The 15,601-nt window shown below is 37.8% G+C and overlaps 2 protein-coding genes across 2 annotated transcripts; both read left to right on the top strand.

Moving 5' to 3' along the window:
* Positions 1 to 187: 187 nt before the first annotated feature.
* On the top strand, positions 188 to 3,704 carry asb13a.1 (ankyrin repeat and SOCS box containing 13a, tandem duplicate 1). Its single transcript, XM_007252400.4, has 6 exons — positions 188 to 720; positions 916 to 1,103; positions 1,952 to 2,108; positions 2,686 to 2,820; positions 2,954 to 3,145; positions 3,404 to 3,704. The coding sequence occupies exons 1-6, from the start codon at positions 678 to 680 to the stop codon at positions 3,553 to 3,555; spliced, it is 867 nt and encodes a 288-aa protein (XP_007252462.1). The 5' UTR covers positions 188 to 677; the 3' UTR covers positions 3,556 to 3,704.
* A 793-nt stretch (positions 3,705 to 4,497) lies between these two features.
* Positions 4,498 to 15,135, top strand: asb13a.2 (ankyrin repeat and SOCS box containing 13a, tandem duplicate 2). Its single transcript, XM_049473302.1, has 7 exons — positions 4,498 to 4,705; positions 6,242 to 6,429; positions 7,154 to 7,310; positions 8,144 to 8,278; positions 8,452 to 8,643; positions 11,478 to 11,601; positions 14,630 to 15,135. Exons 1-7 carry the CDS (start codon positions 4,663 to 4,665, stop codon positions 14,655 to 14,657), a joined length of 867 nt encoding a protein of 288 aa, XP_049329259.1. The 5' UTR covers positions 4,498 to 4,662; the 3' UTR covers positions 14,658 to 15,135.
* Positions 15,136 to 15,601: the final 466 nt, after the last annotated feature.

Raw genomic sequence — 15,601 nt, 5'->3', positions numbered from 1 at the left:
GCAATGAGATTATTTTGAAGTTCCAGACAGCTGGAGGGTATTCCACTAAGAAAGCTAACTTTTTTTTAATTATTATTATTTTATATATATATATATATATATATATATATATATATATATATATATATATATATATATAAATTAGTTAGTTAGTTAGTATGCACTATAAGCTTTTCTCATAAGTGGCATCCCCCTCCCCCCTTACCTTACTTTTACGTTTATACTTTACGTAGTTTTGAAACCAGTACAGTACTTACACTTGCATAAAAATAAAAATATTTAATTGGTACTTCAACCTCTATGGAAGTTTAAACGGTAGTATTTGTACTTCTACCTGAGTAATTATTGTGAGTAATTTTGAGACCTGGGGGAGTAACATTCAGGCACAAGTATGCAACTGCTGCAAATGTATATATTTATTATAAGTATAGTTAAATAATCATTAATTGTAAGAATATGTTAAATGCTTTACCACCAAAACCGTATGATTATTTGAATAGCTCATCCTTTTCTAATCTTGAACAACTTCAAAGGAACTACATTTCCCAGGATCCATTGCGCTCGTAAGCGCATGTTTCACGGATCATGTGAATCTTCATCTAAAAATAAAGTGAGTTTTACTCGTCTGCATGTATAAACATCCAGCGTGTGTGTGGTAATATTGCACTGAGCCAAACATGGATTTAACTGCGGCTAGACAGACGTTTTATGGAGATATAGGTAAGTGGAGTTCTCAAGTTAATATTTAGTTATTAACTAGGTCCCCTCTTCACTGACTTCAATGCAATGTTTATGGGATGTTAATCCACGTTATTATCTATAGTTCTATATAGAGTGATACTGTTCAGGCCGTTGCTGTGTATATATTCCCCTGTTTTATTGTATTTACCCGGGTTAGTGCTGTGTTTATCTCAGGTTTCTGGGCGGACCGCACTCCTGTACATGAAGCTGCTTCTCTAGGCCGGGTTCTGCAGCTCAGACAGCTGCTGGATGGAGGGGCTCTGGTGAACACAGTGACGGTGGATAACATCACCCCCCTACACGATGCCTGCATCCAGGCCCACCCGCAGTGCGTGCGCCTGTTGCTGAACGCCGGAGCGCAGGTGCAGTCAGCACTACTGAATAACACATGGCGGATTAATACTAGCTAGATTAACTAGTTAAGTGTATACTCGTGCATCTAAAAAAAAAAAAAAGATCATAAAAAAAATTACTTTATTTCAGCAATTCAGTTCAAAATGTGAAATTCATAAATTATATAGATTTATTACACACAGAGTATGATCTATTTTAAGCATTTATTTCCTTTACTATTGATATAAGACCAATTGGTACTTTTGGCAGTGTAGGAAATGTGCCAAGGCCTGCCGGAAAATGAAATCCGCATCTCCATAAAAGTTGTCAGTAGCAGAGGGAAGCATAAAGTGCTGTAAGATTTTGTGGGAAAACAAAACTGCACTGACTTTAGACTTGATAATAAAGCACAGTGGATCAACACCAGCAGATGACATGTCTCTCCAAACCATCACTGATTGGTGGAAACTTCACACTAGACCTCAAGCAGTTTGGACTGTGTCTCTCTCCGCTTTTCCTCCAGACTCAAGTCCCTTGATTTCCAAATTAAATGCAAAATTCACTGATGGCCAGTGATGGTTTGGAGAAATATGTCATCTGCTGGTGTTGATCCACTGTGTTATATCAAGATCAAAGTCAGTGCATTGATGGAACCATGAATTCTGATATATATCTGAAGGAAAATGTCAGGACATCAAGGAATGGTTCAAGAAGAGTACATTTAATGTTTGAAAGCATTAACTTACCAAGTTCTAGGTGAAAGTCCTTACCTTATTTTAAACAAAACATTATAGGAAGAACCTGAAGCAAGCAGTTCTTTTGAAATTTACCAACTAAACGATTTCAGACCCCTCACTCCACCTGTCATGCTTTTAAGGTTGATGTGAGGAATATCCATGGTAGCACCCCTCTGTGCTATGCATGTGCAGCAGGCAGTGTGGAGTGTGTGAGGCTGCTTCTGGATCATGGTGCTTCAGTCAACCCCACCCTCACTGCCCTCACTGCCTCCCCACTCCACGAGGCCTGCATCCGAGGTAAGACCAATCAGAAGCAGTATTACAAACCCAGTGTGTGTGATCATAGTCCAGCTGTACAACTCATCTATGAGCAAACATAATCTATTGATCTAAATACTGGATGGATAAAAAGATATAGCAGAACAATAATAGCATGTTATGACTATAAATCATTAGCAGTTGTTTTGACAGAATAAATGATTCTGACATCCTTTAAATGTTTACTAATTTTTACTGTTTGATAGACCAATGTTATATTTGTTCTTAAGTGTGTCTATTCCCATTTGTTCATAAACCTCAGGAAAACAAAATACCATGAAAACGTTTTTTTGTATTATAACATCACACGTTTGCCATATCATCTATCTTAAAAATAAACCTGAAAGCCACACTACTCTTTAAAAATACCCTTAATAGTTTATGTATTTGGTCATATTAATTATGATTAACCATACTGTGCAATTTACAAGTAATTTCCCTTTGCTGTAATCTTTAATTAACTTTTAATTGCGTCTAAACCATTACCTGAGTTCTGATTTTTTCCAGAGCTGTATATGGATATCTCCGTTCATTAGAATCACTATGTTTGGTGCAGGTAATCCAGAGTGTGTAAAGCTGATATTATCAAGGGGAGCACAGCTGGAGGCGTTTGACATTTACTTCGGGACGCCGCTGCATGCAGCCTGTGCTAAAGAACATGTGGAATGTGCTCTGCTGCTCCTTAATGCAGGTGAGTATTTGATTGTACTATCTTATAAGGAACATTCAGACTATTTTATGCTCTATTATACATTAAAAATCTTACCTGCTTTGAAATGATCTCAATAATGTTTCTGAAAAGAATAAAAGCACTATGTTTAAAGGTGCCAGAGTGAATGCCATAAAGTTCCATGAGACAGCTCTCCATCATGCTGCGAAAGTGTGCCGGACGGACCTCATTGAGCTTCTGGTGGAGTTTGGGGGAAACATTTACGTCACAGATAATCTGGGTCGCAAACCCATAGACTACACCACTCCTGGCTCTCCAGCTCACCTCTGTCTACAGCACTTTGAAAGTGAGAGCACTGCCTGATTATAAAACTGTCTGTTTACTGGTTTTTTTGGCTTTGCAGGAAATAGAAAAAGGCTTCTTAACTTTTAATGTTTAATATCCAAAAATAAATGTATATATATATATAAAAAAATCATGGTGACTTTGTTCTGTTTTAAAAATATTTTTTTAAACCCAGATTGTTCAAAGCTATTCACATTAATTAATCCAAGTAACCCAAGCATTTACATGCATCTGTAACTCTTGTGTGTGTTTTCTACAGATATTCCTCTCTCTCTGCAGCAGCTGAGCCGTATTGCACTGAGGACAATGCTGGGAATCAGAGCTCTGCAGGTTGTGACCAAACTGGACATCTCACAGCGCATAATCAGTTACCTCTGTTATAAACAATGGTCCAGCACAACTGAATTATAATACTGTATTAAAGCTGAACACAATAATGCAAAGAGGAAAACGAGTCCATGGACTTTGTTTTTGCACTTTTAGCTGCTAAGGTCTTATAATGTGGTGCCATGAATGTTATGATTGTAATAATGTATAAATGTAATAAAAAATAAATATTAGTTTTTTTTTCTTTTGGCTTGGCATGACCGTGAGATAAATGTTATCAGAGAACTTCTAGAGAGGAGCATAACTGATCCTGAGGGATTACAACCCAAATGAATGGGTTTAAATGGAGGATTTGAGCAATGTTTGATCAATGTTTGAAATACTATTTTGCTTAACACAAAACAATAAAAAATTCCAGTACCACATAGATCATTTTAAAGCTTTTCAGTTCCACTTATAAGCCTTTAAACTTGATCTGGCTGTAACTCCAGAATATTCCAAGATGACAATGCCAGGATTCATCGGGCTGGAATTGTGAAAGAGTGGTTCAGAGATCATCATTTTCACACATGGATTGGGCATCACCTTAAACCCACTGAGAATTTTCAGGGTTTGTACTGGAGAAGACTTTGCGCAGCGGTCAGTCAGTCTCTACCATCATCAATGCTGCAAGATCTTGGTGAAAATTTAATGCAACAGTGGATTGAAAAAAATCTTGTCACATTGAAGAAGATTAAAGAAGAAACATTGGTTTTGAATCACAGTTTTCATGCATTTTGGCAAGTTATCCTCCACCAGTCTTACACACTGCTTTTGGATAGATTTGGTTTGATGGCTTGTAATCATCCATCTTGATTATATTCCAGAGTTTTTCAATTTTGTACAATCAGAGAAACAATGAATGTGCTGAAATCGAAGCTAAAGGCGGTCCAACCAAATATTAGAGTGTGTGACGTTTTTTTTGCCCGGGCAGTGTATAAAATGGGCAGGCTTTTTACACACCGGCTCTGATATGACTGCACTACAACTCCCATAATGCCTTGTCGGGTCGGAGCTGAAGCAGGAGCGACCACGTGGTACGCTTGCCGCATTTGTAAACACGGCATGTTTATAGCTACAGTATTCAGTGTAGCGGTGTTTTAAAGAGAATTTGGTTGGTTTTAGTCGGTATTTATTAGTTTAAGTAGGAGGATGGAGGTGGAAACAGCAGTGCCGTATTTCTTCGGTGATATCGGTGAGTCTGAGGGCACGGAGCTCGTTTATTCAGGACATTTATTGCAGCAGCGCCATGAGTGTTAGAGAAGCCGGTGTTGTGACGGCATGTGCTCATCTACTCACACTGCATGAGATTCAGCTGTCAGTACAGGCCTACTGCCAAAGTTAATAGATAATATACGCTCTAAAACGTACAGTTCTTTAGTTTATAATACTGTCACATCACGGTTTTGTATATGATCTCATTTAGAACACGCAGCTGTACACCTATTAGGCATAACATTATGACCACCTCCATGTTTCTACACTCATGTTTTCAGAGCTGGTATTATTTGGGTGGTGGGTCATTATTCTTAGCACTGTAGTGATACTGACATGGTGAAATGGTGGTTGTCTATGAGGTGCTAGTGTGGGATGTGCTTGTATAAGTGGATCAGATACAGCAGCAGTGATGCTGGAGTTTTTAAACACTGTGTTCACTCTCTGTCCTTTACTCTTTAGCCCTATCTGGACGGGATTAGTTTCTCAGGGGGTCCTGGTGTAATTTTTTTCTTTTATAGATTTTATTCCCGCACGGAACAACCATGTACCTGTTTTTCTCAGACGTCCGCTGAAAAAAATACAGGCTGAATTATCTACTGTTTTCCGCTGACCTCCGTGGTCCTCCGGTAATTTTAGTCCTGTCCAGACTCACATCTGAGTTTTTTGCCCATTGCCACACATGGTAATTACAATCCATGTTAACCAAACAGCCAGTGGAAACCAAGGAGCTACTGAACATGATGTCATGTGACCGAGAAAGCCAAAAAAACTCACTGGTCCTAGTTCTAACTTCTACTCAGTGATTTTTTGCTCAATGTGGCTTAGATCTGATTTTTTATGGCTTTGTGAACGTGCCAAATCTGAATTTTTCGAGGTCACTTTCATATGTGGTTTTAAATCGGATATGTATCCGATCCATGGACATGCGACATGTATGTGAACAGTTAAATAAGAATTTATGCATCTTTTTGCTCTTACGCATGTGCTACGTGCTTCTCTCTCGTACCCACACATCTCTTGGTGCAGCAGTGCATCTATAGCTGAAAAAACAGCAAAAGAAAACCGCCTGACCTTTTTCACCTCCTCAACTTAAGTATAACTTCAGACCAGCTTTTTATTCTCCACTCCAGCAAAAGATGCTCCACATATGAGCTGCCAGTGCATCAATTTCACCTTGTAAAGCTATGAGCCTCTCAAATATGGCGTTTTTTTGGTGAAGAAGGCCATGTATATACACGCATCAATGTGCACATGTGAGGCAGCGTTTCAGGGACAGATTCGTTCACATTCGTACTCACAGATACAGCTCACTTAGGTTTGTGAATGTGAACCGTCAAAATTCAGCAAATCTGATCTGAGTAAAAAATCGGATTTGAGCAATGTGCTTTTATTGTGAACATAACAATTTTTTTTTAGTTTGGGATCTTGTCTATAGTGAATTGTACATACTAGAAATAAACTGTTCTTTGTATTTGTATTTGTGTGTGTGTGTGTGTGTGTGTGTGTGTGTTAGGTTTCTGGTCGGAGAGGACAGAAGTACATAAGGCTGCTTATCATGGACAGGTGAGCCAGCTGCAGAGTCTAATCCAGAGCGGAGCTTCAGTCAATATTGTAGCTGTAGACTCCATCACTCCACTCCACGAGGCCGCTGTTCGGGGACAGACGCAGTGTGTGAGGCTGCTGCTGGATGCTGGAGCACAGGTTAGAGTCATGTTTTATATTTACTACGAGAAGATTTATCATTTTAATACCTGTCTTTTTTATAACTTGGTGTTTCAAGACTGCTTCGGATAAAGTATTGTTACAGTATTGTATACAAAATGACAAAAGCCATGGGATTGCAACATGTAATTTGATTATTAAGTGTTACCTCCACTTGGGAATACCATGATGATCTTGACCGGAAGCATCAGGCTAGAATTGTTCATGATAACAGACAGGCAACTCTGGCAGGGCTTATCTATCATGGGACATAGTTAGGGCATAATTTGTAATGATAACCTATAACATTATACCACTAACATTTTATTGTAATTTCAAGGGGTGGAGATATTAGGCAGCAAGTGCACCAACAGCCCTTAAAATGTTGGAAGCAGAAAAATGGGCAAGCCTTAAAAATATCTTAAAATGACTTAAATTAAAATCTGGGTAATTAAGGTCTTAAATTGTCTTAAAATGACAGTAAATTTGCTGTAGGTGTTAAGTTTTCAGACGGTGCGTTTAATGCTGGTGGGGAAACGTATATCGTCAGCATCTAATCCCAGGAGCGGAGAGCTAGCTAACATTAGCGGTGAACTAGCTAACATAGTAACTTTAGCAGTGAGTTAGCTAAGGTTACAGAGGAGAGAACTAAGGTTAGCAGAGAGCTAGCTTACATACTAACTTGAGTGACGAGTTAGGATTGTTTCTTCTGGCTGGACTTCAGGTGGACGCGAGGAACGTGGACGGCAGCACTCCTCTGTGTGAGGCGTGTTCTGTCGGTAACTTCGAGTGTGTGCAGCTGCTGCTGGACTACGGTGCAAAGGTCAACCCTGCCCTCACTTCTCGCACCACCTCGCCACTACACGAGGCCTGCATGGGCGGTGAGAGAGTGGAGCTATACATACACTCTACATACAAAAATCCCTTGTTCTATATGTACTACACAGGAGCAGTAATATGGCTTAATGTTTAGCCTTAAATACCACAAGTAATACAAGCTGTAATTCTTTTTTTATTTTTATTTTTTATTTACATTAAATTCCTTTTTTTTCCCTCAAAATATTAAGTACAAACCTAGAAGCTATTGATGTTGTATTGGTGATATAATAAGTCAGAATTGCTTTATAGATCTTTACAACTGATAATATTACTAGGACAAAAAGTATTAAATATTAGTACGAAGGAGGTATTGCTACTGGCATTTAAGCTGAAATGAGAAAAAAAAATGCAAAAAATGTACAATGCAGTATTGTATTAATTGAACATCGGCATGTATTACACAAAAGACATAAAAAATCCATTATAGAGAACCTTTTAACAACAACTACTATTACCTACTATTATTAACTACTATTATGAACTGCTATTAACTTCTAACATCATAACGTCTAACTAAATATCTGTTCATTATTTTATTATTCTTATTTAACTCATTTAATGTTGGGACATTGCTACAGTAAAACAAACAAAATCATTTAAAATATACAACTTTTAAATGACATTTTAAAACCATGATTTCAAACAGAAAAATTGACTAAATGTACACATTCAGTACTGTGGTGTTTCATATCTTTACACTACATAATTGTGTAATATTGCCCACCCTTAGTGCACAGCTAGTATGAAAGTGACTAGTGTATAGTGATACTGTGTAGTGATTGTGTTTCATCTGTATGTGCACCTATTAGTGTCTGTGTTTGTGTGTACTGTACAGGCAGTTCTGAGTGTGTAAAGCTAATGATATCTAAAGGAGCCAGTCTAGAAGCCTATGATCTGTACAATGGGACTCCACTACATGTAGCCTGCGCTCACAAACACCTGGAGTGTGTGAAGGTGTTACTCAACGCAGGTAAAGATGCAACGAAAATCTTCTGGAACCAAAGTTCTGAGCAGAAAGACATTAATGTATAGCTTTAATGGTCTGAGGAAAGCAGTGCCTTCATTGTGCAAAAATATCTATTCAGAGAAATGTGTGGAATATTTGAAAATATTTGTGTGTTTTTCTAAATGTGTCTGTGCAAGGAGCTAAAGTAAACGCAGCCCGTCTGCACGAGACAGCACTGCACCACGCAGCCAAAGCCAACAGCTTGGAAATGATCAACCTGCTGGTGGAATTCGGCGCAAACGTGTACGTCAGAGACAAGCACGAGAAAAAGCCGGGTGACTACACCAGACCTGACACGCCGTCTGCTCACTGTCTGCAGCTTTATGAGAGTGAGTAGACTATAACATGCAGTGCCACTAATGCATATGTTGCAGAATGCAATCAAATCCTCCCAGCAATTCTCCAACATGTAGAAGAATGTGTTCCCTGGATAGAAGAGATGTAACTCCAACAAAAGCAAGATAAACTCTTTTTTAATAATCCTTATATTAGAAGAAACAAGTAGCATCCTAATACTTTTACCTAGATAGTTTATAAATGTTGTGATTATTATATAATGTTAATTATTATCATTTCTTTATTATTGCTGGTATTTATATAAAGTTTTGACACCATAATACTCATTATTATGCCAAAATAGCAAAAGATAATGGATGTTCAAAAAAGATCAGTGTTGAAATTACTGGAACACTTTTACTATGAAAATTTTCAAAACGACCACTAAGTGGCGCACTTGACCTACTTTCCAAATGGCTGTTTCCATTTCTTGCTCTTTCAGACTCTTAACCTTATAGTCAAATCAAGTCATCTGTGTGCTGATTATTTATACCATTTATATTTTATTGTATAAGTGCTATAAAATAAAATACTGAGGAAAAAGTAAAACAATATATATTGAGAAAAAATATTAAGTAAAAATAAATAAATAAATAAATATATATATATATATAGATGCACTCAAGATGCTAAAAAAATGTTTTCAATGAATTTCTAAACCCACCCTACAACTACAACACTATGGGTATTTCAAGCTAATTTGCATATTCCAACCCACACAGAAATTTTCACCCTGACTAGTAGGAGACACAAATTTCATTACCAAGTGTAAATGCATGTGACTAAAATCTTATCAGGATACAATCCACACATTTGTCACATGAAATAACCTGGTGTAAATGGCTCAAAGCATTTTGAAAAAAAAATGTGTTTAAATAAATAAACACAGCAGTGCTGCTGGAGTTTTTAAACACTTGTGTTCACACACTGTCCACTTTATTAGAGACTCCCTCTTAGCTGCTTCCTCTTGTAGGTGTAAAGTCAGAGAGACAGGTCATCTGTTGCGGCACAGTTTGTACTGGCCATCTTCTAGTACTTTATCAGCGGGCACAGGACGCTGCCCGCAGGACCCTGCCCTCAGGACGCTTTTGGCTGGATATTTCTGGTTGGTGGACTAATCCCAGTCCAGTAGGGACAATGAGGTGTTTAAAACCTCCAGCAGCACTGCTGTGTCTGATCCTCTTGAACCAGCAGACACTAACACCTCATTCAACACCACCAGCATGCTAATCAGTGCCACTGCAGTGCTGAAAATAATGACCCACCACCCATATAATAGCTGCTCTGTGCTGGTCTATCTTGTGGGCTGGTGGGTTCCTGACCAATGAAGAACAGGCTGGAAGGTGGACATTGTAGTTTTATAATAATTACATAATGACTGTAGTCCTGTATCTGTTTCTAAGCATACTTCAAAGTGTTCCTATACGCTCAGTGGAGCTGATAAAACAATTGTTCTTGGCTTAATAGTACTGGCTCATAGTACTACATTCTCCTAACTCCTAACATCATTAATCCGTCAGTCCCTTTTCATAAGAGTTTCTTCCAAATGCCATAAATGTAGATGATACTGTCGCAGCGTCCCATAAAACAGCCTCTCAGGTCATTCTGACTGCACTTCTACAAACGTATCAGGTTGTTTCTGGGCTGCTGCTAGGAGCTTAAGTGAATGCATGCTCTTTGTGCCAGCTTCTAATGGATGAAGGCCTTTAGCCTTGGTGCTGTTTAAGGTTTTGGATGGAAGCAGTAGTAAACAGGATGAGGATGGAGATCAGATCTTCTGCACAGATTCCAGTGTGGAAGAACTACTCCTGGAATGTTTTGCAGGTCTGTCCCATGAGGCACTGTGGCAGCAATATCTCAGCCCCACATGCCAGCGCTCCATTAAGGAATGTAAACTGCCCCGATGGGACGGTGTGTTTCCGATAATGCTGTTTTTAACCTGTCTAAACACGTGACAGTTTTATTTAGAAACTGCTAATTGAATTGTACAACATAAACAGACAACGGACTGTAATGGACGAGTCCCCAGCCTGTGACCTAAACTATCCCGATTTCAGATCGGCCTTTATCTACAGCTTGCCATTTCCGCCCGGCCAAAACAGCTTCTTCAAGGTCTTTTTTATCTAGTGTTAGTTTTGTTTCTGTGTTCGGTTGCCATGTATCAAGATACAAGTGATACTGAAGATGTTTTGAGGACTCTTAAGCGCTGCTTAGCTCTACAGCTGTGCCTGTTGATTCAGAGATCTCCAAGGTTGCGACTGCACTTAAGAACCACTTATGGTTATATATATAAAAAAAAAAAACTTTTGCATGATGCATTTTTACATTTTATTTCATGCTTTTTGTAAATGATAATGTGTTAGTGGATAATCTTAAATGGAGTTGAAAACAAAGTTTATATACTAATTATATGTAAGGACCTTAAGAAATTATAGCTAAAGACTATGACTGGCCCTGTCATTAACTAAGGTATATAGTTAAATAATGAAATTTCAGTGCATGGCAGTTTTGAATCTTGGATCATGTTGTATGCATCAGCAGCCAGAGTCCCAAAGAGCACAATTGCCATTGCTCTCTCTGGGTGGTAGGTTCTAGATGGAGCTCCCTGCCCACATCTATCCCATTTTAATAGTGGTCAGAACAGGTCTGTTAGCTGTTGTAATGGAGCTGTTGTCGCTGCGCTTTCATCCGAGCGTGCTGGATACCAAGTGACCGAGCATAAATAATAAGGAGTACAATGTGTAACTACATAATTAACAGCTTTTTAAACATACCATAATATCCAGCTTTTGTGTGTGTGTGTGTGTGTGTGTGTGTATTTCCACAGGTACTCCTCTTTCTCTGCAGCAGTTGAGCCGAATTGGACTGAGGACAGTACTGGGCACCAGAGCACTGCAGACTGTGACCAAACTAAACCTGCCAAATCGTATCATTCACTACCTGTGCTACCAGTGAGATACACACACACACACACACACACACACACACACACAGCTTCAACCACACACAGCTCTCATATTCACTGGTCCAATACAGAAAACAGATTTTACTATAGGATGGAATGCACTTATCACGTCTTAACTCAGCACTTTGGTCTTTTAGTGTGCAATATTATAAATCCAGTTTGTAAAATACTTAGGAAACATAACACTACTGTAAATATTGACACAAAGAACGTATGACAGATTATACTTTAGTTCTTAGAAGTCACAGTTATTGTTAACTATGGAATCATGAAGTCATTTAAAATAAGTTATTTTTCTCTTGTTGTTTAATTGAAACATATAGATAAATTGGGTAAAAGTGCAGACTTAAGACTTAACTATAAGGTGCAATTTAGGCGAAAATAGTAAGGTGTTGCCCTTGTTGATTTTAGTAGACTGCCCTGCACTTTTAACCACCAGAAATAACTTTTATAGGGTTACAAATGTGAAAGAACTGTTTGAAAAAATTCCACCAGCTAAAATACGTAATTTTCTGGAAGTCCTTCATATGAAGACACTGATTAAAGTCTGTGATGCTCAAGTTATGAACATTGTTGATGCCATAAAATAGCCAGCATGTTGCTGAAATGGCACAAAACCGAAACAAACAAACAAAACAAAACGTCTAATGGGGAAGCTGGGGGAAATGTCTACGAAAACAAAACTGTAATTCTTAAAAAAAAAATTCAAGTCAAAAAAGCACTGGATGTTAACCTACACAGATTTCTTTTTTTTTTTAGGTGAGTAAAGCGCTTCAGTTTACCTTTGATTCGAATATTTTATCCGCAATCAGGAATACCAATGCTTTTAATTTAAAAGGCAAAATATTGTGGGCTGCTGCTTTAAATATGACATTACATAATTACCTTGATATGGTATAGAAAAACAAGTTAAAGTGATATGATTGGAATAAAATAATTTGATGTGAATCTGGCAGCTGTCTGTACTCAGGATTAAACTAAGGCAGCATATTGATTGTAATGACTTCAGATATGCTGAGTTCACAACACTCAGCAGTCCTGATCCGGAACAATCCGGCAGCTTCCCCAGACAGACTTCAGGCTTTGTAAAGGCACTCTTGCAGTCCTGACAACAGGGTCTGTTTTAGGTTTGCACGCTGTCCGATAAACGCAGAGGGACAGATGTTCTGCTCATCCACCTAAATTCAACATGTCTGAAAGAGTGCAGGCGCCACGATGCTGTGGATTCATATTTTAGGGATACTCATCCGGATTGTTCCCATGTCCCAGTAGTGAGAGCAGTGCTTTCCTGGTGTTGTTTGTTGGGACCACCGCTGTGTAACGTTCTCCAGTAAATGCTCTTGAGCCACGGTTCTGTAGAACAGTCTTTAAAGAATTTACAGTAACTGAACTAATGTGCTGCTATAGTATGTGGCCAAAGGTTTGTGGACACAAGATTATCCAGTTTTACCTTTAAGATCAAAAGTTAAAACAGTTAAAGCAAGCTAATTGTCTTTACACTTATTAGAAAGCTTTTTAAATTATTTCTGTTGAATGTCTTTACTGTGAGGATGTTCTTAAATGTCTTATCCTTTTTATAGACCTTGTGTTCAATGCAGATGTTCTTACCTGAAAAGGGAATATGCTGAAAACCCCTGACAGTGTATATTTCTCTGTTTTCCCAGCACTGACACATCAGACACTGAATGTCGTAAATGGCTTAACTACCTGTACAGTTAAGCCAGAGGTGTTAGATCATGGAGAACTTAAGAAAAAGGCAGTGCTTGAAGGCAGGGCTGGGTTTAAGAAATGTATTTATTAGCAAATAACATTAATAGCAATTGCTTCTTTAGTCAAATTCGATTTTTTAAATTTAAGCCAGTATTGGTCACATTTCTATTAGAATACATTAACAAATTGGTCATTTTTGAATACACTGTTCATGAACTAGGGATGTCCCAATCAGATTTTTTTGCCCCCAGTTCGTTCTGAATATACAGCTCTGACAAAAAATTAAGAGACCACTTCAGTTTCTGAAACAGTTTCTCTGATTTTGCTATTTTCAGGTATATGTTTGAATAAAATAAACATTGTTGTTTTATTCTATAAACTACAGACAACATTTCTCCCAAATTCCACATATAAAATATTGTCATTTAGAGCATTTATTTGCAGAAAATGAGAAATGGCTGAACTAACAAAAAAGATGCAGAGCTTTCAGACCTCAAATAATGCAAAGAAAACTTTCCTAAAAATTCCTAAAGTTTTAAGAGTTCAGAAATCAATATTTATATCAATATTTATATCAATATGCTACTTACTCCTGGTGCAAAAATTCAAGCAGTTCAGTTTGGTTTGATGGCTTGTGATCATCCATCTTCCTCTTGATTATATTCCAGAAGTTTTCAATTTGGTAAAATCAAAGAAACCCATCATTTTTGAGTGGTCTCTTTTGTTTTTCCAGAGATGTATGCCAAAACAAAATATTAAATGTGTCAGTATATGTTATGTAGGCCCAATAAAGGCATATTAGTATATGGTAAAATATGTATATGGGTTGTTTTTCAACTTGCAGCAGTATTACTAAGTAATCAATTGATTAACTGTTCATAAGCCTACTTGTATATGCACATTTGCATCACACAAATGTAATTGCAATAACCAATACTGCCCATTATATATAGTAGATGTTGTGTCTGGGAGAAGCATTGTCTATAAAGAGTAGTTATTTTTAAATATTATTTATTTGTTTTTTTCTGTTTTGTTCTGATATCTGTTTGTACTTTTCTCAAATCTGTTCATTTTAACTGATTACAAAACTGTCTGGAGTTGGGTAACAGAATCAGACTGCTCTCCTCTGCCCACAAGTTCTGTCTACTTGTGTAAAGCGACTGCACATCCCTCTGCCTCTTCTGTCCTGCATTTATACTACCGTACAGTGGTCTAAAAATAATCTGCTAGACAGAAATAGCTGTGCTGCTGAGCTGCTTGCTTTAAAAGAGAGAAATGAGTTTTCCTCTCCTGTACTGACCCAGAGGCCTCGCCGGTCCAGAGCACGGCTGAAAACAAGCAGAAGAATGCTGTTGTTCCAGAGACGCTAACCCTCTTCTGGAACCTCACACACAGACCGGACGGCAGCTATGGGTGGAATGCTCCGTTTTTCTTTTTTCTTCATCACTTTGCTCCTCGGGCAGAACCTTTAAAGGACTACAGATTTTTTTCTGCACCAGTCTTAATTGTATGAGCCAGACAGCAAAAATAGCACAGTGTTCTTACAGAGGTGCCCGCTGTGCTTTTAGTGCAAGAACATACAGCTCTGGAAAAAAATAAGAGACCACTTAAAAATGATGAGTTTCTTTTATTTTACCAAATTAAAAACCTTTGGAATATAATCAAGAGGAAGATGGATGATCACAAGCCATCAAACCAAGCTGAACTGCTTGAATGTTTGCACCAGGAGTGTAGGCATAAAGTTATCCAAAAGCAGTGTGTAAGACTGGTGGAGGAGAACATGGCAAGATGCATGAAAACTATGATTAAAAGACAGTTATTCCAACAAATATTGATTTCTGGACTCTTAAAACTTTATGAATATGAATGTGTTTTCTATGCATTATTTGAGGTCTGAAAGCTCTGCATCTTTTTGGTTATTTCAGCCATTTCTCATTTTCTGCAAATACGCTAAATAAAAATATTTTTATTTGGATTTTGGGAGGAATGTTGTCCATAGTCTATAGAGTAAAAAAATCAATGTTCATTTTAGGCAAACATATTCCTATAAATAGCAAAATCAGAGAAACTGATTCAGAAACTGAATTCAGAACAAATTCAGAAAGTGGTCTCTTATTTTTTTTCCAGAGCTGAAGATATTTAAAACTGCTTGGATAATTAAATTATTACATAGATTTTATACATGTTCATGGTCATACCTCTTATTGTTTGAGTTGAACAATAAAATGTTCATCATAGATCAAGTACACTTTATGATGAATTTGTCATGGGTAAGT

This window comes from Astyanax mexicanus, chromosome 2 (assembly GCF_023375975.1).
Source record: "Astyanax mexicanus isolate ESR-SI-001 chromosome 2, AstMex3_surface, whole genome shotgun sequence".
NCBI lineage: Eukaryota > Metazoa > Chordata > Actinopteri > Characiformes > Acestrorhamphidae > Astyanax > Astyanax mexicanus.
Note: the sequence above shows the minus strand (reverse complement) of the source record. Positions and strands in the feature narration are given on the sequence as shown.